This window comes from Epinephelus moara, chromosome 2 (genome assembly GCF_006386435.1).
Source record: "Epinephelus moara isolate mb chromosome 2, YSFRI_EMoa_1.0, whole genome shotgun sequence".
Taxonomy (NCBI): Eukaryota; Metazoa; Chordata; class Actinopteri; order Perciformes; family Serranidae; genus Epinephelus; species Epinephelus moara.
The window spans coordinates 29,559,410-29,584,449 of NC_065507.1; the positions used below are offsets into that span (position 1 = coordinate 29,559,410).

Sequence of the window (25,040 nt, forward strand, 5' to 3'; positions counted from 1 at the left end):
TAGCATCCTCCTTACTCCTTTGAAGACGGCCTGAAGCCTCTGATGACTGGCATTGTTTTGAACTTAGAATGACTTGGAGTAGTTGGCAGAGGCAAGCACAGGTACTGTGATTATCTGCCGCTTCGGGGCTTCATAAACAACCAGTGTACTACAAGTTTGCTAATGTAAGCAGAAGTGCCTTGATCTTGTGCACTCAGAGGACTCAGAGCAGTGTGAGGATGCAGGAGGACGACACCATGTGAGAAATTATTCACCAACTTCCTGCTGAGGGTCCTGCAAAGCCAACGAGTATTTTCAACTTGTTAATGTTCCTGTCACTTTGCCACCATTCGGGTCTTGTCGAGACACGAGGACACAAGAAATTCCAGGGCCCAAGCAGGAAGTGTTATTCTAAAAGGGGCAACTTTGCTTCAGGCGTTGTTCCTAGATGTGGGGAAAAAGCAACAACCAGTCATTCGACATACACAAGAACACAACCAGTACAGCAGAAGTAATTGAAAGTGCTGATCTCTGTGAGTCACTTAGTTATTTCATGTGTTTTCCAGCTTTAAATGTAGCCTAACATAGTTACATAATACAAACATTTTCTCAGGTTCATCTTAAGGCTGTGCAGGAGGTGACAGGAACAGCACATTTACAACCCAGATAGGAGACATAAGCACTTCTTATCTGCCACCCTTTGTTTTTTGAGAATAGATCTTCATGTTGGTGCAGATTGCACTCAGTCCCAAATGCCACTTCATAGCTGACATAATGACCAGCCTTGAAGGAAAAGAGCTGCTGCCTTCCTTAATGACACACTCAATTAAACTCATCATGTCTGATTGGACAATAATGTCTTCTCTGTTGTTTGCAGGTTGTCGTGATTTCTGCCAAACATCATTTTGTGAAGATTTGTGTTTAAACTGTCATCCATGCTGCTTAAAAGGCTGTCACTACATGCAAAAGAGCTTTTCTTTATCTGAAGCATCTCTTTACCTTGGGCAGTTGTAAGAAAATCAAACTCAAGAGGAGGTGTGTGAGACTGCTGTCTGAATCATTGCCTCAACTCCTCTGCAATGATGAGATTCCCTTTTCTGTTATTACAAATCTGCATGAATGCTGCCAACATGCACCTGGAGGTCCCACTGCAACTGCACAAAAACTGTGATTATCAACAGTTCGCCAGGTGGCACACACTAACCTGCATCCATTAACATTATCTTTTTCTGGAACCGAATTATTGGGACAAAACCTGTGGTACTTATAAATACCTAGAGGATTATCTGACAGCTTCTCAAAGTACTCTTAGTAGAGTAAAATAATAAACTTTGAATGAAATCACATTTAGTCGCTTTATGTGGTCAGAAAAATGTCAGTGCTGTTTATGCCTCCACGCTGGCGACAGCTGTAGCCGGAGACATAATTTTTTTGGGTTTGTCTGTCTGTCCTGAGCTCAATATCTCAAGAACTTCTCGAAGGAATTTCTTCAAATTTGGCACAAACATCCATTTGGACTCAGTAGTGAACTGATAAGATCATGGTAGTCACTGGTCAAAGGTCAGTGTCACTATGATCTCAAGTCTGTCACATTTTCATTAATGTGGTGTCTTATAGGGGTGGTGGAAAAAATAGATACCACATAGTATCGCAATATTTTGGCAATATTGTATTGATACACAGATGCCAAGTATCGACCTTTTATAATATACATTGTTAATTTTTGCAAGTACACATTTTAATACAACTTTTGGTACTAGAATAATTAAATCAATTGCTTATCGGTTCACTAGATGGTGCTGAGGTTTTATAATTCACAATTGGAAAAAGAAAAGATAAATCGCAATATATATTTTACTGGAATACTCGGCATATTACAATACTTTTGATATCACAATAATATCATATCATGACCTCAGTATCGTGATAATGTCATATCTTGGGTCCTCTGGTGATTCCCACCCCTATTATCATACCAATCTCTCTTTTGGTGACTCTAATCTTGGGTATCCCCCTTGAAACTGTGATGATAATATAGATCCTCAGTGCTGCCAGGGTTGAGGACGTGTGTGAAGCATCCATGTTCTAGAATATTTAGCTGCTTTGCATCAACATTCATATTTGCAGCATTGCCAACTGTAATGGCTGCATATGAGTTTGGACAGACATGGATGTAAACTGTAATTGCAACTTGACTGGTGTGCGTAGGCAGTAATTCTAGTTTTCTTTTTTTTTTTTTTTTTCCTTTTTTTGCATATGTTTGTCTTATTAAAACGAAGGACACAAGGTCAACTTACTATCTTGGCTGCTATCTGGTTTAGGGTGAATGTCTCCTCTGCTTATAATAGCACTCTGACATTACTGTTTCATGAAAGACTTGCATATAACTCTGCATGTAATGCCTCCACCTACGCAGACGGAAATCAGAATGGTATTCTGTCAAATTCATATAAAACGAGGGGGCCATCATGAAGCCACAAAATATAGAATAGAAATCCATCCCTTCTGGTTTCAGGTTGGGTTTTTTTCTCAAAGGTATTTTAGTTCAAGTTATTTAAAACAAACTAATTGTAATTAAAACAAAGTTATTTAATTACAAAGCAGATATGTGTGCTGTAGCAGCCAAAAAGCTATTTAATTTCCTCCGGTAATCAAACTTAAATGATTTGTTTTTCTATTTGTAAGACACTAACCACCATTGATTATAAAAAAAACAAAAAAAACTTTTGAAACAACTTCTTGCATTTCCTTTCTATATTCAAAGAACTGTACCATCTCATTAAAGTTACATTAATGAGTGTTTGCTTATTTGTTTCTTTTGAGTTAGACTGTGATCATGTACAGACGCAGGTTTTGGATTGCCATAGCACTTCATAGCAATCAGTGTCCTTTTGTAACCCTTTGACCCACCTCAGATAAGCCACACTTGCAGCAAAGAAGCCACAATACTGGAGAAATGTTTTTTCTAAGTGTTATAATTAAAATCCAGTCAAAAATATCCATCAGCCATCTCATGTAGAGGCCAGGGAGCATACTGTGACCCTAAATAACTTACACAGCAGGGCTTGACAGTAACAGTTGCCCCGTTGCCCCAGGCAACCAGATTTGGACCATTGTCAACAATTTTGTGCGGTCTGGTCGCCTCTGTTGGCAACAGTTTCTCCACTGCTTAGAAAAACAAAGCTGAGTCCCTCTGCGTACAGTCTTCTAACTAAGTGAGAGTGCCCCTGTTGAACACTTTTACTGTGTGGGAGATAGTAACATAATGAATGAAAAATGTCAAATTCTAAATCATCAACTTTAAAGAATAACACACAAGAGAGCTGTATTGATACTGAAACATGTGGACCTGAGAAAAAGAGAAGTAGTGTTGTTGTTTTTACAGAAATGGAGAAAATATACCACAGACTGTCCAAGAAAACTGCCATCATTCTAAGTTTGCTCATCCAGGTAACACATTTAGAGTCAAAGGGCAGCTGAAACATTTTAGAGGAGGAATAATTCAGTGCAGCAGGTGCACCTACTACACAAGAACTAACCAAAACTGTACTTAAGAAAATAAGCGTAGAAATCAGGATCCTGGCAAACTTTTAATCTTATTTAATGCACTCTGGATAGCAAAGATTTGCCTCGTATCTCCAGATCACAAACCTCTTCTGGTGCAACAGAATTGTGAGGCTGTAGGTTAAACCAGGCTTGCAGGAGATAAATATTCAGGCAATTGTAATTTATCCTGCTAATTACATTACCTTGCAAATTTGAAATTGAAATGCACTAACGTTAGTCGCTCAGTCTTTCGTCTATATTCCAGAGTACTAATGAAGCTAAGACACTGGCTCTAAATCAAATCCATTGTATGTGTGTGTTGTTGTCTCTGACTGTCTGTATGTCTTTTGTTTGAGGGGAAGCTAAAATGAAAATTGTGTCATTTAAAGTAATTTATAAGGTTCCTTTATTTGTCATTTTACAACACAGAGTTCCACAATAAAATATGCTACTCACACATAGAAATATACATATAAGATCATTTAGATGGGTCGTAGTGCCCTCCTTCAGTGCTCAGTGCTACATCCTTTCCTGGGGCTAGGGTGATGCTTGCTGCTATGGATACCCTCTCATTACAAAAACACAGCATCAAATTTAATTAGCCTACAGGTTACCTTAAAAGGATGCATATAATTACTGTGCTATTTGTTTTTGTTTTGTTATCTGCACAATAAAAATGAGTTGAGCTCTATATCTCCCTCTGCTCTACGCTTCTGAGGATACAGTGACTCATGACATGTAGAACAAATCTACATCAAGTGAATCTGTTAAGGATTCCCCTGAGGTTTGATTACCTCATCTGTGACAGAGTCCATTATATATCACGTTTATGCGTTTATATATTTGACCATTCTTGATAGGACTCAAAATTTAGGTAGAAGTTGTAATTGACCGTTCGCTAAAGTCCTTAGCTTTTCCAAAAACACAAGCATGAGAGTAAAGTATGGATAAGATAGTGTGTTCATGGGGCATCGGTAGCTTAGTGGTAGAGCAGGTGCCCCATGTACAAGGCTGTTGCCGCAGCGGCCCGGGTTCAACTCCAGCCTGTGGCCCTTTGCTGCATGTCCTTCCCTCTCTCTCTCCCCCTTCATGCTTAAGCTGATCAATTAAAGGCTAAAATGCCCAAAAAATATCTTTACAAAAAAAAAAAAAAAAAAAAAGATAGTGTGTTCATCTGCTCTAACGTTCTGCAATGAGAGATTTAGTATTTCGCACAGATGGGCGTGGCCTGCAGGATGTAGCAGTGCACACTTCAGCGAGCTCTGTGACTGTCTCAGCTTGTGCTCTGTGCACACTTCATATGATAACTTACGTGCACCTTTGTAAGACAGCATTTGAATTATTTTGATTTGATAAGTTTAAGTAGTTGGACTGAGTGGCAAAATAAGGACTTGTTTTATTAAATTCTATTCATTTTTTCCTATAATTTGTATATTTGGTCTCACACCTATGCACATAAAAATTGATAGGCTGCCTTGTAAGATAGTTTAGCTTCTGTATTGTATTTGGGGAAGTTTGCATTCCAGCAACCCTCACCAACATTACCAGAGATAGTGTTACGTTTGCTGAATTCATGCAGAAGTGGATCAGTGTGGATGAATGAAAAATGGAAGCAATAAACAGCTAATTTGGGGTGTTAATACATTATGTGACACTGTAAATATCACAATATTACCCAAAATCCTGTTGGTAACGCATTATATTACTGCATCACTGCTAAAACATAATATATTGTACTGCACATAGCTATCAAGTGCATATTCAAGACCACTTTTACAAGACTCTTGTTTTAAATGAGTCTGCTAGAAACATAAAAAACTAAACTAAATTAAACTAATTAAAGAAGCTTTGTTAGCCAGCCTGCCACATCTAATAGAATTTGGCAGCAGTGATTTTCATTTCAGCCAATGAAATTGACAGTCTAGAAATGAAAAGCCTGCTTTTGTCTGCCTGTGTATCTAATCAAGGATGCATTGTTTCAAAATTAACTATGAATTTTAAGTGGTAAATCTGCTAATGTAATCTTTGTAATCTGCACGGTATGTGACAACAGAAGGCAAAGCGAGGCTTCAGAGGCTAAGCAACAGTAACCAGCAGTGGGCAGACCATCATGTACGGTCAGTTACCAAGGTCATTGTTCAATCACTTCTAATAGTTACTGTTGGGCATATTACCGTGCACGTCATGGGGTTAATGGTTAGAATCACCAAGAGCAAGTTAACAGTTTAACTTGTCAGTGTTGAATGTTTATCCCCTGGACTGATAAACAGTTGTTTTCTCTTAATTTCCAATTGAAGTCAACAAAATGCAGAGAAAAGGCTGTGAAGAAAATCTGTCAAGAATAGCCTGCTGATGTTCAAAGGCAGCAGACGTTCCAAGTCATTAAGTCATCACACATTAAGAGCTTTAGCTTGTCTATGAAAAATGACTATTGAATGCAATTTTAATCTGTCAGTTCCTTTGGCAGCCTGACATGGAGGAGGGATATAGAAGGGGTTTTAATTCTTAAACCGCTCAATAGATCTGGAAGAATCCTCAAAATGAAGCTGACAATTTGCACTTCACCGACACGTCATTTTGTTCCTCAGTTAGTGTTAATGTGGAGGGTAAAACACGAATAACAGTGTTCAACCCCTTAGGTATGATAGGTGCTCAAAGTGTTTCTAGACAGCCAGCTTCTGTAAACATCACACATTTTCCCTCTCTCATGTCAAAATTCAAACAATCCTGCAACCTTGAATCATACTTGCCATCACTGAAGAGAAAGCTAATGGGACCTGACGGGTCACTCACAGCAGTGGAGCATGTGTGCCCTCGGGATTGAGAGATGTAGCAGGGGGCAGGAGCTCTGCCGTATATGTATGTGAAGAGCCTCCAAATCAAAGGCAGGGCTTAAAGGGTTGTCTTTGTGGGTGTCCTTGATTACATAACAATCACATTAAGTGGGTTGACCATTGTTCTCGAGGAGTTTACGCATGTGCACCTCAGCCGGGAAAACCTTAGTCGCTGTACTGCCATTGTTCCGAGGTTAAACTACATGTGGCACAATCTTTCTGTCTGTCTGCATCAGTGCTGAGATGCCACAGACCAAAAGTGCTCAAGGCACAGTGAAACTAACCCCTTCAGATAGCAGGTGTAGACTCATAGCAATTCCTTTTAAACACCTATGGGTGTCTGAATCCAGCTGCAAATGGCTGACAGCCTCCTGTCAGATGGGATTAAGGAGAGTGTTACCTGTGTGCAGAAGCATAGGAGGCCAAAAGGAGCAGAGTTCTGTGAGCTGGGAATAATTCATTTCTCGGTATTAGTGAAAATGATGTTAGACCTGATCTGAGTTCACTCTTCCGCAGAATATTGGATCATTTACTGGAGAAAGATTTGTAGCCTTCGTGTCACTCAACTGCAGGCATTTTTTTGAAGTGTGACCAAGGAGCAGGATTTAAAATGGTATTTTGTTAAAGGTCCAATAGCTAACTTTTTGCCGCCCAGCCTCCAGAAGAAGATGTTGGTAGTGTTGGTAATGCTGGTAATCCGCTGCGTGCTCCACCGTCCGTCAACACCCACCGGCTGCATTTGCTGCACGGAACGGTGCAGCTCCGCCGGACAGCGGGAGCCACAAGGACCCACGAGATCTCGCGAATTCACGCATAATCGCACGATATAACAAGATGTAGTTTCTATAGACAGAACCACAAAACCAGAGGAGTAGTAGGAAGACATCTCGGTGCACCTCCATGATTAACAGCTCCTCGTCCATGGTGTCAACGGGGTGAAATGACATCTGAAAACCTCTGACCTGTTGACTTCAGGCCTGCCTCCGCCCATTATGACGTTTTCAAGGTGTAGTGCAGGGAAATATGATCCGCCGTGAAAACTGTATTTTATTTTGAAAATTAACGGGATGTTCTATTTTGTTTCTGTACACGACTTCCTGCCCCGCACGATCTGCTCTGTGCTGAATTGCTGCGTTGTGCTCCGGCGTCCGGCAGAAATAGAAGTCCTACGTATCTGTTGCGGAGGGCTCCAGACCGCTGCAGCTGTGACAGAGCCGGAACGCAGCCGGTGGAAGCACACACATTGACTAGAATTGAAATGTATCGGCTCTGCTGCCGTTCCGGAGCGCAGACGCAACCAACACACATCTGGTGGAATTTGGGGGTTAGGCTCCAAACCTGGATGTTTTGTAGTGACCTGTCAGTGTTTTTTTTTTTTTGTCTTTTTTGTTTTTTAAGGCACCAGATGTGAGTGTTTAGTAGTGACCCATTGCATAGGGGGATTGTACCACAAGCGGCTGTTTTTTTTTTTTACCATGACATCATTGCCTTTCCTGCTGAGATGTGCCCTCAAAACTGGGTATTGTAAGCCTAAACCTGATCTTTTCCTAACCATAACCAAGTGGTTTTTGTGCCTAAACCTAACCATGTTAACCACAGCATTGTAAAAACGCACTTTTTTTTTCATTTTACATGTTATACTTTATAAATATATGAGAATGTTGTCAATGATCCAAACCAAACCAAAAAGAAAAATGATCTGATATAATTTCCGGATATCTCAATGTAAAGTACATTGGAGACTTGCAACCTTTCGTGTAAATGATCTGTCATAAATGCAGTGTCATCCTGTAAGACATAGGAAATCATAAAAATAAATACAAATACCAGGTCAGTGAAACTCAGGCTGCATATTTCTGTCAGGACAAGATCCTAGTCTGAGAGTGTAGTAACCGAGTCCAACCCTATCCCATTCTGTTTTTGAACAGTTGTCTGAACCTTCCCCAAGCCCAACGCTACTACCATAAGAAAAACACTGCACTCTGATGCCGCTTAAACTTGCAGGCAACCCTCTTTACACTGCCACGTCCATTTTCATGTGTCAGTTTAACAACAAACCGAAAGATTAGCATGGATAGCAAAGAAACAGATGCGAAGCGAAGCACAAAGCACTACGTCCAGTGGGCCAAACCCAAATCTAACATCGTTTGTAAATATGTGTCCGAACTCAGCCTGGTGTGGGTTGGGTATCCACACTCTGATCCAGGTATCTTAACAGATGTTCAGCTTCAAAAATAGGTCCAGATGAGAGGAAGAAGTCTTATTCAAGAAGTGCAGGTTGAGTGATGAGCTTGAAGGCTAAACCGACGACACATCACTACACAGTTGTTTATAATACTGTAGGACAGGTTTTTACCATCACTACAACAATTCTTTTACTCTTTCTAAGTGATCACCAGGTCAAAAATAATAATAACTGTAAAACAGTAATTTACATAGCAAAGAATGTGCACTTGGATGTAACTGATTGGCCAAAGCAATGCCTTGCTTGATGATGATGTGTTGTGGAAAGGCTGAGGCAGGTTTTACTTTTTTGCCAGATGACCCTGTGTTTTCCGCCGCAGGCAGCTGCGTTGAGAGATTTGCTGTGCCAAAATAGTGGTCTAATTGAAAGGAATGAGGAGGCTGCCTTTCTTTGGACTGAACACAGCCTATATTAAAACAGCTCATTACAAAAGAGCTCCTGAAATACACAGAACATTATAAATTGACATAAAACAGTGTCAGGGTATCTACAGTTCGGTTAGATTCAAAGATTTCTCATTAAAGCTTCATTTAAACCTGTCATAAAACATTACGTCTTATCAACAGAAGGGTCATGTAAATCGTGTAGCGGACTCACACATTACAGACACACACACAGTGGTGCACACACAGTCAATACAATTGGTAACGTTTCATTGACCAGTTCATTCATCACACTGGAGGTCCTGATTTATTTTGTTTGACAGCGACAGTGCAGTGATTTCTGTTTCCGCTTTGCCCGATAGTTGAGTTTTGCTGGAAGAGACGGACTGGAAAAATTTCCACCTGCCGCTCCTCTGTCACAGCTACCATATGCATCCATCCAAATGTGTTTTTTGACTATTTGCCTGTTGCTTTGATGTGTTTTTCTACATTGATAAAAGTAGAAAAGATCTTACAAGACTAATTATCTGATAACGAGTCAGATTCTCCCGGCTTATGAGGTGCGTTTTTTTCCTTGAGGTGCCCTCTCTCTTCAGCTGAGGAAATGATTTCAGAGGAGTAGTGTGTGATAAGATGAGACAGAAACCTTGCGGGCATGACTAATGCTACTGAGTCCAATTAAGTTGATGTCTTGTACCCACTGAATTAAATCACCCTGATATGATCTTGTCTGCCTGTGCATATATTTGCCTTTAACTCTGATCAGCTGAAAAAAATTAGAGAAGACAGAGAGCCTCACATATGCACGATGCATCGCTGTGCATATGTTGAACTTTGTACTATTATTTGTATATTTGTGCCCACATGATGCTTGTTAAAAATCAGTTCAGGATTTGATGAATTCAGTTGGAAAGATAGAAAATGTCAGATATATGTGCCCTCCCAAAAATAAATGATGTGTTGTCATGACAGTTGCAGGAAACTCTTCATGGGGAGAAAACTGACTAAATGAATAGGTTGTTCTCTACTATGAAAATTGCTAGGCTTCCAAATGTGCTGGGATAGCCGATTACATATAGGCTTGTTCCCACAACTGCCATCAAACTACTGTGATTCCCTGTAACCACTGCACCACACCCACTGAGAGTGAATTTATGACTTAGTTAAGCTCTCTGAAGGCTGCAACAGCTTGCCAGTAAAATGATTGTTAGTCTAGAGGAAGTCATAAATCAAAACAGGCCTCGGTTTGTCATTATCTATTAATACTCTGCCACTCTCGCTCCAGAGTTCTGGAAACAGCCAGAACTTGCACGTTCTCGCCTTCTCCCAAGACTGGAAGATTTCCTCTGAAAGATGGAGGTAAAAGACAGCTCTTCAAAGTTTGCTCAGCTTGTGATTGATTTACTCATCTCTCCACAGTCTGCCTCATGTGCTGACAGCTCTGGAGGTGGAACAGTGTTGAACACCTTAATTGAGCCGAATGCGCGGAGCTTAAACGCTGCAGGCACAAACCCACACAATTAGGAAGGACTAATGACGTGGGATATCACCCATTATTTCTCCAAATAACCCATAGGGCTTTCCATATTTAGTATCACTAAGTCTTAATTAGTGATTAGTAAGATGAAATGGAGTATTTAGTGGAAACGGAGCATCTTCACACAAGCCACAGTATGACAGTATCTGACAGTATCTGCATCTTTTGTTAAAACACAAAAGTGGATGTATATAGGTCATTATTTGAAGATGTGTTTTTGAGATCTTTTTGTTGCTGTAGTAATTAAGAAGTCTTTCTGTTCTTTCAGAGTCAAGATGATATGCATGTCATCCACAACAATCAACTGGGTAAGTCTTTTTTCTTTCCAATTTCAGTAGTAGCAAAATAGGTAAGACTATAAAAAGAAGCAAAAATTAAATGGGTAACACTTAAGATTACAATACAGGGGAAATATTTTGTACATGTGGAGTGCTAATGAAATATTAAAGCACAAGGAATAAGGAATAACAAATGTGCATTGAGGAGGAACCCTGAAATAAATTACTTTTATAATTACTCAGTACATATTAAATAATTACAGGGTACAGATAGGAGCCCAGCGGGCTTGTGCCATTTAGCAACAGCTATAATAATGTCATGAAAAGGAACCAACCTACATGTGCTATTTCATAGAAAAATGTATATATAAAGCGAGAAAAGTACACTCAGTAGTGTGTAGATCACTGCAAGGCAGTCGCCCGAGCTGATCGTGGCCACTATAGACGATTCTTGTTACTTCAGCAGACGCGCAGCAGCACGTTTCAGAAGTATCCCAGAAGCTTTAGAGAATACATGCCTTGTCTATTTTTAACAAAGCCACAGCGTGTTGCAGAGCAGATCGAGTTTTCCTGCTTGTGGCACTGTATGTGAAATATATGTACAATATAATTATGAGGATGGATGTTTTTTAATAACTGAAACACAGGCACAAATCTTTGATCCATGACGCTCGTAACCGGACTTTCAATGGTATTAACTTTGTCTGTAGGCTGCTGCACAACAAAGTAGGAAATAACAATAACTACAACTAAAACAGACAAAGAAAACATGCTAACTACATAGACTGCTTGCTTACTACAAAAGCTCCACTTCCGAAATGCTCCCGGTATGTTAGACACCATGCCCGGACCAAACGAAACCGGTTGGCAGCCGACCGCTAAAAGCTCATAGATGTGTAATAATAACCTGAGGGCAACACCCGGTGGAATTGTCCCTCTCTGCTCCCTTACAGTCAATATGATTGGGAAGATAACAAACACGGGGACTAATTAATCTCCTATCATGCCTGACTTTAGTGTATCATAACAAATCAGGTATGGAACTAATCTGCAGATGCTCTGGTTCAAAATGAGATGAAACCTTTTCATGGATGCCAGTTTTTGAGCCAGGACAAAGGCCAAAATGAGGCCTGCAACAGACAATAAGGTTTGTTGTTTTTAGCTGAGCCAATTTTCAGACAGCCAGCCAGTTAAAAGGAGTGTGAAGTCAGCATTTAATGATGGTATAAAACAGTCAATAAAACAGGTTTTTGAATAATTATGAATCACCGCAACCACGAGAGGTCCTTGAGCATAATGTCATAAATGTGCACTCAAAATATTAGACTGATAAGTCTAGTAGTTTTCAGACACACACTCACATATGCACACATAGACTCAAACACACACACACACAACAGAATGCATGATCCCCTACAGGCTTAAACCAAGAATAACAAACAGTACAAAGAAATGTTTCTTATATTCTTTCTTATGTATGTTGTCCAATAAACTAGAATAAATTCAATTTCTGGGTAAATGTCTTATACCAGGTTTGATCTTCACATGGGTCTTACATTTGACCCCTAAACTACATTACTGTTTTTAGAATTGTCTCATTATTTTATACACAGTTTTATCATTACAGCTAAAGAGATACAGTACAGCTGTCTTTCTGTTGTGCCCTAGAATTATTATGTAAGAGTTAATACTCTATACTATACTATACTATACTATACTACACTATACTATACTATACTATACTATACTATACTATACTATACTATATTATAATCTCTCTCCCAAACACAAAGGTGTCTTCCCTTTATTCGGCAACCTCCACCAGATAGCCACTGTAATTTGCAGGCAACAATAAACAAACAAAGTAAGTTGTTATTATAGACTAGAATATATCAAACATCTGCTAATATGTTTAATCATCTAGATCAAAGATATTGCTGCTGTCTCTATGTTCAAAGCTGCTGTCATAGTACAGGTCATATTTTGGTCTCTGTTATTGTGTTCAGTATTTGAATCAGTCTGCATCAAAGGATCTGATTTGTAATGTTGGATGACATTCAAAGGGATGACCTATTACTGAGTATTTCCCAGTTTTAACAGTATGCTCAAAGGATTGAAATACATTATCACTTGATATGATATTGAAAAGTAGATTTTGAAATAAAATATGTCGGACAGTGTGACATTTGAATAGCAAATGCTGTTAAATTAAATTGGTAAAGGGACTCTTGTCTGTTGCCTGCCTTGAAAATGTAATCTTCAGAGTTCCTGAGACTTTTTCATAAATATAGCCCCATCTCTTTATCAATTTGACAGCAACCAGGAATTTCATAAGTAGAGCAAATAAAAAGATCTCATGCATGCCTTTCATGCTACAGGGGGCTCATATACAATCACCATCTGAGAGTGATTTTCGGGAGCCTGCAGAGGAGTTTGGAGCCAGTTTTCTGGACCTCTGCCTGTTGTTCATTCAACTGGGTCACCACAGACGCAAAAGCACACAAAAGCAACTTCATAATGCTCTCATTTGGCACCTCAGCACAGAGAGGAAATACAAACAGACAGCTATCTGAAAAATGGAGCTTCACTATCTGGCACCGCCATAGTAATTCCCTTTGTCACACCAGAAAAGCTACGCTCGCCTGCAGAGAATATTGTTTGTGGGCAGGAATTCAGAAGATGAGTAAAGGAAAGTCTGGCTTTCTATTGTTTTAACAATACAGCGAACATCAAACGGTATAATCGGTTTGTTTATATAAAGGAGCTGGTGACCTTTTAGAAGATATTGGACAGAATCTTTCATACAATAATTCTTTAGAGAGAATACAGGGTGCCAAATCTAAATACAGTGACATCTCATTTAAGTCTGAATAAAATGAGGCATTATGAACAGTTTGTATACAATGCACATCTACATTATCACATTATAAAAAGCAGCGTGAGTCCTCTCACCATATTGTGCAGCATGTATTGTTTTTATGCCTCTTTTCCACAGTAACCATGGCTGGAGGCATTATGTTTTCAGGTTGTCTGTACATCTTTACATACGTCCCACTCTAGTGAACGAGAATATCTAAAAAAAAACGTCTCGAAAGAATTTTTTCAAATTTGGCACAAACGTTACTTGGACTCATACAACACTTGGACTCAGCAATGAACTAATTAGATTTTAGGTGGTCAAAGGTCAAGGTTACTATAACCTTGCATCCATCTCATTCTTGTGTATCTCAGGAACACCTTGTGGGAATTTCTTCAAATTTGGCACAAACGCTCTTTGGACTCAATGCCGAACTGATTAGAATTTGGTGGTTGAGATCAAAGGTTAAAGTCAGTGTGACCTCCCAAACATGTTTTTGGCTGCAAGATGATATTGTATATCCAAAAGGTTATAGTAGGTCGGCTTAACAGTGATAGCAAAATGTTCTGCAAAAACACTTTGCAGCCATTACTCAACGTCATATCTCAGGAACAGAAGGAAAAACATTTGATCAGATACTGAATGGGTGGCATGAATCATGGGTGTCCATCTTGAAACTGTGCTGGTTGTATAGATCTTCTGTGCTGCCGGGGTAAAGATGTGTGCGAGCCATCCATGTTTTCACAGACATGGATTTAAACTGTATGAGAAACTTGACTGGTTCGTGGAGGCATACAACTGCGGGGCAGTAATTCTAGTTTAAAAATGCAACATGCTGCATCTCAACAGCTGAAACCTTGGCGAACATCACCTACCAAAATGCCTTAGGAAAAAAAAATGTTCAAACCAGCCCCAATATAAAGATACATAACTGCATAGCTTGGTAAAATATGAGCACTGAAAACATTCCCCATCAGTGCCCAGGGCCCAAAGTCCCAACTGAATGTAGCATAATCTCCTTCAGCACAATCAACAAATGTCTGTTTTCCCACACATTTTCTTGAAGCTTCACAGCGCCAGCATAAATGTTAGCTGACGGAGGAACACGTCTTCAATTGGCCATTAAATTCAGCTCATAGATGTAGAAATATTACACTAAAACTCCATCTCTCTCTTCTTCTTCTTCTTCTCTAAATTGGTTTATATTCAAGAGTATCAAAACAGCATTATATTCAGCAGCATCACAAAAAACATAATAACAAAAGTCTTATAAAGCCTTTGGCTTTCGAGTCCAATCCATTTAGCCAATTCACTTCATTTTCAGACTCATGAGTTCAAAGACAAACTAAAACAGTAGATGAAATGATGTTTTATTTTCAGTGTCACAGTAGATGAGTCACAGTAATGAATGATAATTCATGGAAAGAACTTTTTCAATTTAACTTTTTAAGTATAAAAGGTAGTTTTAGATCATGTCCTGTGATCTAATTTTTTCTCTAACTCCTGGTTTAGAGCACACATCCTGTATATACATGTGCAGTATATGGAAGTAATGCATTTGGACAGGAGAAGCTGTTAACGAACTGAGGAAAGTCTAAAGTTTTATCCTGATTCAGACATTTTGATGTCTTCTCTGCCGAGCTCAGCTCTTTTAGTAAGTAGATGTGAGGCAATGATGCTCTTATCTCTTATGCAATGTCTAAAGAAGGCAGTTTTGACTAAAACCCTGTTGGCTACTCACCCGGACCACAGTAATGTTTTACTTATTTTGCTATTAGGCTGATTTTATATTCTGTACCTTTTTAAATTTAGACATTTAAAGCTGTAGTTGGTGACTTTTATTAAAACAATAACATCTTCCATATTTGCTGAAACTGTCACCATAATCACAGTACTAAATGAGACGAAAAAATCATATTCCACCTTTGCCTACTCTGTTGCCCTGAAGCACTTATGTTGGCCTAACTGCACGTGAACAAAAACAACCAATCAGAGCCAAGGAGTCTCTACAGCAGCTGTCAATCATGTCAGTCACTACTTGTGAACTGTGGTCAAGCTGTTAAACTAGGCAACGCTGATCAAATATGAATCAAGATTCTGTTATAGCGTTGTCGGTGTCAAATGTCTACAGAAAGATTTAAGTAGAGGTGTGACAAAAAAGTCACAGTTCGGTTCAATACCATACAGTGGTGTCATGGTTTGGTACGTTTTTGATACAGCAAAAAAGTAAAAATGCCAGAGAAATTTCCTTGATTGTTAAAATTTTAAATGAATGAAAAGTAACATAATTTGGGCTTGTGTTTTTTGTACAAAGCAGGAATTACAGTCTTGCTGAAATGGGCTCGTTAAGGTCTGGGTAAAGCAGAATCAGTGATTTCTTATACACATTATACATGTTGGGAAATACTTGTTGAAAATGTGAAAAGGCTGATAATTGTGTGGTACTGAATTGTGGAGTTACACTGTTTAACTTTTTTTCATCAATTCTGTGTCCAGAAATATTTTGGGTGAGCCAAAAAGCCTGCTCGATGACGCACTGCCATCCTTAACATAACCCCCTTCCGTACTATGTAAAAACTACATTACTACTGACTTTTCTACGTTTCTTTCACCCACTGTATGTCGGCATCAAGTTCGCTACATCCCACAAGCTCTCAGTCTAATAAATACATGATTAAACATCACTGTTACATGCCACAATCATATAAACACAAGCTAAACAGCCGTCACTAACGTACCTTTTAGTCTATCTGGTTGAATCAACTACCTGTTCTGGCAATAGCTGTGCAACAGCTCCTGTTCCCTCATTAGGGGGGTTAGTACTGTGCAGCCATGTGTTTGCTGCAGGCTTAGCTGCTAAAGAAAGTCTGTGGCCACGCAGCAGCTCGTACTTCAGCTCGAGGGTCATGTATGTTACTGTGCTACTGGGTCAGCTGCTAAGGAGAGTCTGTAGCTGTGTGGTGGCTCATGCTTTGGCTCAGTGTGTTTTTATCCACCACTCTCTCTCACCATCGCCCTCGTAACTCACAGCAAAACCAAAGTGGCTCCTGTAGGTTATTGGAGGATCTTTCATTTCTGGTCTGGTGATGGCATCATTCACCGTCTTGCCATGAGTTAGCTTAGCGTAACTGCCTCCCATTGTGCCTCACTGGAGTGGAATGTTTTGGTTGCGAGTTGAGAGGGGAAAACAACATGGTGCCTGTTACGTCATGTGGGCTGCCTTGGTGAGTGCAGTGGCACTGATAACATTATGTTAAACACAGTTTATGCTGTAATATTTTATTTTCCAGATATAATAGGATAGTTCGACGTATCGTTCGGTTTGTAATGGGTACCTAACAGAAAGCCTCACACCAAACGGTTCACTATGAATACGTGTATTGTTACACCCCTTTATTTTAGTGTACTGTTTACCTGTAATAGAAGACAGATGGTCCGGCTGGTGGGTGGTGCTTGGTACCTTAGTCAACCAACATGGCAGCCTGGTTACAGACGTCCTGATTTTACAGCCAAACAGTACACTAAAATATGTTTACAAAAACATTTGACATTGGCAAAACAGTAACAGAATCTTGATACATATTTGATCAACGTTATTTTTTTAAATTTTTTCTTTTTATGGGGAGACAATAATTTGTGAAACTGGAATAAAATAGAAGGAAATAAAGAAAAGGTTACAATCAGCTTCTAATGCAACATATCTCATGCTCTACTGTTAGTTTTATGTGTAATGCCGGCCTTACACCAAACAACTTTTCAAGCGATTTTGCTGTTGCAGACAGTGTTGGAATAAAGGGTTTTACCTCACTTGGTGCATGCTCTCGTGAACTTAATTATTTGCTGTGAGGTAGCCGTCTCACTCCGAGCGGTCTTAAAGGGATAGTGCACCCAAAAATGAAAATTCAGCCATTATCTACTCACCCATATGCCGATGGAGGCTCTGGTGAAGTTTTAGAGTCCACATAGTATCTCCATACTGCTCATCCGTAGTGATCCAAGTGTGCTGCAGCCCCGGCATAAAAAGTTGTTTCAAAAAACGTCATATGAACTCTGTTTTTAGCCTCACTGTAGCCTGTAGCTCTGTCTGCTTCTCTGTGCTCCGCGCTCACGTGTGCGCGCCTGCGCGAGACCAGCGAAAGCATGAGCTTTGCTCACCCGTGTTTACATCACGTGACACATGCACCGCAGGGGGAGACAACAGTAACCACAGAGCTAAAAGATAATTTGCACTGTGGTCTTTTAGCAAAGGACAGCCCAACATGTCTGAAGACTTTGAAATTGAGGAGGAACAGCATTTCTTTGTTGAGCCGTATTTCTTTGAGCCCGAGTATACGGACGTAACTCAGGCTACTGGACGAAGCAGCCGCCGCAGCTCATGAGCCTAACCCTCAGCCAGCCGCAGAATACCGGAGTCGAGCACAGGAAACCTGGTGGTGTAGTTGTTTCAAATGCAAAGCAATGCCAACGGATGAGGAAAGTCTTTGCTGCTCAGACTGGGAATTGGCGATGCCTGCACTTGAGAATCTGGACATCAGTACTGACGAGACTGCTGCTCTTCAGAGACCGTGCATCACCGATCACACGTGAGCGCGGAGCACAGAGAAGCAGTCAGAGCTACAGGCTACAGTGAGGCTAAAAACAGAGTTCATATGACACGGCTGCAGCACACTTGGATCACTACGGATGAGCAGTATGAAGATACTTTGTGGATTCAATTTTGTGTTCTTGGACGTTAGTCTGGGGCGCCGTCTGCCATTAGGTGTGCTAGCCGTTCCCCCCGCCGATCTCCGCAAGGGATGTGAGCACTCTAAAACTTCACCAGGGCCTCCATCGGCATATGGGTGAGTAGATAATGGCTGAATTTTCATTTTTGGGTGCACTATACCTTTAAGTTAGTCTTTTTCTTGTCTTGACATTCAGACAAAGTTAAACATGTTTATTATTATCATATGTTTTAGTCTTGGTTCATGCGTATCTGGAAATTCAATGAGGAGAATATTGCCAATGACCAATAGCCGCGCTCTCTCCATCAAACAAGGAGCAGCAAAGAGGGTAGACAGTAAATATGGAGGGGACTCAAGGGAGGCGTTAGAATGTGAAAAAGTCTTGACTCTCTCATACTGTGGAAAAGGAGGAGGTGGAGTTGTGGAGTGAACAGTAGTCAGTGTTTAATTCAGCATGTATCTGATCAACCAACCAGCACTTATTTTAGTGAGAAATCTCAAGTTTTGAAACATCTCTTCTCTTATCTCCATGGTCTTCTCTTAATAAAATAGCTCAACTAACCAACGAAGGCAGGTAGCGAGTTAAGTTGACAAAATCCAAATGTAAAGTTTGTACGCCAAAACAGTTCATTTTTTATAGATGATGTTAATACAGAATTGACAAGAATACTGTTGACATATGACACCTTTTATCTTGTGTTTTTGTAGAGGTGTGTTTGTGTGGACACATAAGGAATTGATTATGTGTCATATTTCTTTAAGGGTGTTTGGTGTAATATTTTCCACCAGGAGCAGGTACTGAGAATTTAGTCTTTTAAAAGTATTTTCAAAGTCTTATCAAAGTTTTGTAGTGTATGGTAGGCATAAGTAGGAAGACATCATAAGACCATGATGCAGAATTTTATCTCCGCTCATTCATCATATTATCTCTTACATAAAACCTCTTGACTGCATTACATTGCGGTCTAGTGGTGCTACATTGGTGGAGAAATTAGTATTTCTGCCTCCTCTACTCTGTTTTTCCTACAGTCTCTTATGGTCATGGCCAGGTTCAGTGTTTTTTAGTATGGTTGTTTGTGCTTTGTTTCAAATGTAGAAATAAATCTTTGCTCTTTGACCTTGAGGGAATAGCACCAAAATCAGACGTTAACTGTTGTTGTAGAAAAATAATTGACCTATAGGTTTGGTTCTTTGTATGTAGGAGAAAGAAAAATGTTCTGGCAAACAGCAGATGCAAGGAACATCAACAAAAGCTGTTTCTGAGGTGGATTTTTCTTTTTTAATGTATAAGTGTTTGATAGTTGAGGGCACTGGGCAACTCTGTACCACAAACAATGAATGGTGTTTCTTGAGAGCAGAGAAAGAGTGCCAGAATTTAAATCAGATTATCACTATAACAATAATTACGTTCAGCAAAGCAGTGTTACCGTCCCCTCAGCAGTTGTATTATATTCATGAAGTGGCTCAGAGCCAGCTTCTCCAGGCCAGGGAGATACGCATTGTATCTTGAAGAAGCTACAGTGTTCACAAGATGTTGACTGAACTTTTCCTGCTTACCAACTAACATTCCCTGTGTATTTACTTTCCCTTATTTTCTAGCCTCTCACGTTTTTTAGTGCCTGGCTGCATGCCATCTCTCCTGTTTCTGCCTTTGTTTCTTTATTATTCTGAGCACGGCTGACGACTTATTTTCCAAATTAAAAGAACACCATCCTCAAAAATGTCACAAACAGTGCTGTGGTATATTGATGTATGAGGTATGAAATCATGCGTCTTTCAAAAACAAAAAATCTGCTTTTCAGAAGTGAAGAAAGATTTTCAAGTACTATTATAGATAATTAATGGGTTTCATAAGCAAAACCTGGAATCTGTTTCGTGTTAATTGCCCTAGCTTCCTGAATTATTGATGCTAAGTGACGGTTAAGGGTGGAGTTCAACTCTCATTAGTCTTCGGCAGGGTTGTCCATAGAGTCATGAACTCTAGAGAACCTCTAATGAGTGCGATGATCACAGATTGGAGACCCCTTTTTTTCCAAACTTTACGTGTTGCAACTGCTGTGTGGTTTTCTGTATGTGTGTTTGTGTGTTACAACTCGGAGAGAATTGTAATGAGCTAACTTTTACAGCAGAGTGACTTTTCCCTCTGATGGCTTTCCCCTCATGCATACTTCACACACACACACACACACACACACACACACACGCACAACCCTGTGCTTCTATATTTGTAAGGACCCTCAATGACATAAGGCATTCCTCAGCCCCTTATCCTAACCTTTATGTGGGGCTGTATGAGGTATGGCTGGGCAATATGGACAAAAATTCATATCGTATTGTATCATGGATGCATACCGTTCATATTTTCAGGCTGAATGGCGATACACGATAAAATCTTGTATTTTCTACGAAAGGGGCAACATGTTTTCAGTTGCTAGTCAAAGCCACATTTGAGATGTCACACACACTTTTATAAACACAGACTTTGATCAAAATTAAATGTAAAGACAGGAATTTTATTCCCCTGTTTGAAAATGTGCAGCTGCACAATATGGATATAAAAATGATATAAAATAAATAGCAGGGCTGTACATAAACTGTTTTCACATAGTACTGGAGCTACAGAGGTTTAAAGGTTTGCAGCACAGGAGACAAAACTATAACATGAGTATAAAAGTATCAAGGCCTAAATCCACTGGAGTTTGGAATAAATAAAAATCTTTGTGGTGATAGTTAAAAAGTCGGTTTCCATGGCCTGTCAAATGAATCTAGTGCCAGAAAATGATTTAGGTATTGTTACTTATTAGGCTATTGATCATATTTATGCACATAGCATCAACAGAGAGGCTGAGGGAGAGAAGGAGCAAGAGACATTTGTATTATACACGTCTTGTATATGAAACGTCTGTATTGTTGCTGCCTTTTTTTAGACAGATCTGTCACCTGCATTAAGGCGCTGTCTCCATGTCACCCAATAGACTACAACTGCCAAGAAGAACAGCGACATGCTATGATCCACCTCACACACAAACTAGCAGCGCAATGCTTGATTGCATGTGTGCTGCAGTATTTTCATCTCACAGACTGATTTAGCATAGCTCGTGCAACATATAGTCCAGCGTCGCACTGTAGTATAAGTTAACAGCCAGATTAAACAGAGGAGCAGCTGTGTCTCTCTTAGAGTTGCTGAAAAACTCGTGAGTGAGTGGGGCGGAGTTGTGTGGAGAGTGTGAGAGAGGACAGATACACACTGATGTTTTGTAACGCAGCTTGATCCTATATCAATATAAGCAGTGTCTAAATTTATATCTTGCTTGAAAATATATTGATATATCATACATAGTCGTTATGTCGCCCAGCGCTAGTCTGAGGTACTTATCCATAGTAGGCTTGTGCCGGTTTGAAAATTTTCCAACCGGTTTGATTTAAACCCAAATATCTAACTGAACCGATTTATCGAATTATATACCTAATTTTACCACTGGGGGTCGCATTTGAGCTATTTTTCCCAATAAAAGCCCATTATAGGTGTAATGCGCTTCCAATCCACTAGGTGGCGATAATGCTGTATTAACCGCCAATACACACAAGGTTACACAAGAAGAAGAAGAAGTAGCAGAAGGACATTTCTATGGCAGCAGCAGCAGACAGCTGAGCGGAGCTGCCGCGGAGCCTCTGAGACAAACTAAACAAAACACTTGTAGGCTCCTCCACTTCATTTAAAAACATACATAAACCTTATTAAGTTGTCATAATNTCATGATGATTTCGGAATGGACTTTGGAACAATGGGTTTAAAATGGTCAGAACAATGGGCTGTTGGACCAATGGGCAGTTCCCTTCCTTTGGCACTACATTATAGTCTTACCCAAAAGCCCATCCGTGCCATGTACTGTATTACGCAACAGGTCAGCTGTTTGAGTCAGAAAGTGCTGTTGCGAGCTCCGACTGAAACAAAACTTCACTTTTCTGAAGATTGCAAAGATGGTGCCTGCTTGTATTTCTCTGGGCTGTTTACTCAAAGAAATGAAAACAGCTGTGGCTACTTGCACTGAATGTAGACATCAGCACTCCATCTGCAAGACTGATACAACTTGGCTTTTGCGGTGAACATGTGTCCTAGGAGGATAATGTAAAACCCAACCATTAGGTGAAATTACATCCAAACAGGGTTGTCTGACAGCAAGGTAAAGGGGCGAAAATATTTTGAATACAGGGTCCACATAGACTCATCTTCATGTTTTTAGCTAGGCCTGTTTTTAGGTAACTAAAGTATGTTTTGCTGCTAACCCCCATTGACAGCAGTACATTGCATGCCAATCACCATCTACTGTATGTAATACATTGCTTATGGATACTTCATACAACCCCACTTCAAAAAATACAAACGTTCCCTTTAACCCTCACAACTAAATGCCAAACCACAATCTTTACCCTAACCTAAACATGCTTCTAACCTGAAACTTTAAATCAAGTCTGAACCCTCAAACAGGCCTTTAAAGGTCTGTCTGAAGGTGAGGAAAATATCCTAACTTTCCAAACATGTCCTCACTCTCAAGGTCTAAAACTCTAACTGGTTCTCACAAAGATAGAGGTATACACACACACACACACACTTCCTCTCTTCTTTTGCAATCGTAGTGCATCTCCCTATCTCTCTCTATTGCTTTGCTTCCTCATTGCACTCCCTTCCTGTCTGCCCCCTCTTTGCTATTTTCCCCTCTCTGTTATACTGAGAGATATTTATGACGCTGACCTTTTCAGCAGTAAGCTGAAAGTTAAATACACCATGCTCTCTATTGATCTTGTGTGAGGCAATTAAAAGTCTGTATTAATATGAGAGGATGGCTGATAGAAAATCATTTTACTTGCTGGATGACACATAGGTCTATGCCACACTAGATGATTGCCTGTAGGGAAGGTAAATTATTTTTATATGGCTAAATCAAACTCTCAACAGCCTAAAAAGTTGGCTATATTGAATTTGGCCTTCCAGATTGAATATCACCGGATGTCTGTGGATTGGCTATTAAATCCTGGTGCTGTCTGGTGTGACGGTCATGGTTAGTTTGGTCAGGAAACTGCAACCCAATTCTCTTCGGTGCAGCATGTCTCTCGGATGCACCGTTTTGGACGTGAGTAAGAGAGATGGAGGGGGAATTTTTACGAGAAGGATGATTCTGGGCCATCTTGTCTCAGGGAGTCCAATGATGTGAGTCATTGGAGTGTAGCAGGTTTTACACCAGCACAATCAGCTGCTGGATGAGGAAGTCAGGCCCGCCGACTATGGAAATGAGCTATTGACATCCTCTGTCATCTCTAAATATGTGCTGCCAATGGAGAGCTCTGGATCTGTCATGACAGTTTCATTGTTCCCACAACAGCCTAATGGCCCCACTTGCAGAATCTTATCCCTCTCAACTTTTGCAGGCGTTTGTCATTGAAATTGCACTATTGATCTGCTTTCCCTCGGTGCACTCCTTCTTTTTCTCTCAGAATTCTGAACCAGATTTAAAATGCTGCTCTCCCAAATATATGCATGCCTTCATTTGCGCATGTTCACTGTCGGTTTCCTCACCATGGACAACTGTTTATTAAACTGTGGGGACAGAGATACTCCGGGCTGAAATGAAACATTCCTGTGACAGCTCTGGTGACCACACACACCTGCTCTGTGACACTGATGGAGATGACAGAGCTCCAGGAGTGCCTAGAGGTCACTGTGCTTTCAGCTCCTCTGCCACTTGGCAACGTCTGCCGTCCTGCTCTAAGGAAGTGTCACTATTGATTTGTGCCATTGAGGTGACAACACTGCAGGGCAAGGCCACGACGAGAGCACACAATCTACATTCAAGTGCAGATATTTACTACAAACCTGATGTATGCATGCACACACCAAGAAATACAAATACATTTTAGTTCATCATCCTGGATGGGGCTGCAGCTAACCGATTGCACTATGGACTAATCCATTGATTAATCGAGTAATCGGATAAGAAATACTTTTGCTTTAATAAAGAGCAATAGTTAATGTGCAAAAAAGAAAATAAGACAGGTCTCTTAGATGAACAAGTAATTGGTTTGCTTTTTCAGAAAAATCAACATTTTTATTGCTTAAATTGCTCACTGTTAGGCTTTAATGGCTGCTTACCTCACCTGATAATGTTTTTGTTTATTTATACATCATTGTGAGGAGCGTAAGTCTGTGTGTGTGTATGTGTGTGTAAGATCATAATAATATGAATGAAGCTCAGGTTTTTACAAACTGACTGCAGCAATTTATTTTCTGTGGTTATTTCCCAGAGTTAACCAAGTTTTTCTCAAGAGAATAAACAGAAAATAAAATGCTGCAGTTAATTTGTGAAAGCTTAACCAGCTACCACAATGATTTATGTTCTAACAAGGCAAACTTTTGCCAATTTTTCAAACAGCTTTGTGTCACCACAGTGTGGGCAGTGTGTGCAGATGAATGGTGGTTGGCTTCCCTCTGTGCTGCCCTTTCTGCTCATCCACCTGCGGGGGTCCCCAGGGTTTTACGTCATTCAGCGGACTTATGCTGGTTGATCAGCGGGGAATTCGAAGTGCTGGCAGCCCTGAGGGACTCAGTGCTGCCATTGATGTTATCTTGTGGAAGGTCCACTTCATGAACTTCAGCTAGTT

At 40.1% G+C, this 25,040-nt stretch overlaps 1 protein-coding gene across 3 annotated transcripts in view; it reads left to right on the top strand.

Annotated features, from left to right (window-relative positions):
- Positions 1 to 25,040, top strand: part of b3glcta (beta 3-glucosyltransferase a) — an 86,334-nt gene that overhangs the window by 16,274 nt on the left and 45,020 nt on the right. For 2 of the 3 annotated variants that reach the window (XM_050071957.1, XM_050071975.1), the window contains exon 3: positions 10,793 to 10,832. In XM_050071957.1, coding sequence (XP_049927914.1) covers positions 10,793 to 10,832 — 40 coding nt within the window. Of the gene's footprint in view, positions 1 to 1,088; positions 1,147 to 10,792; positions 10,833 to 25,040 lie in introns of all 3 variants that reach the window. The other variant, XM_050071968.1, reaches the window with a different exon arrangement.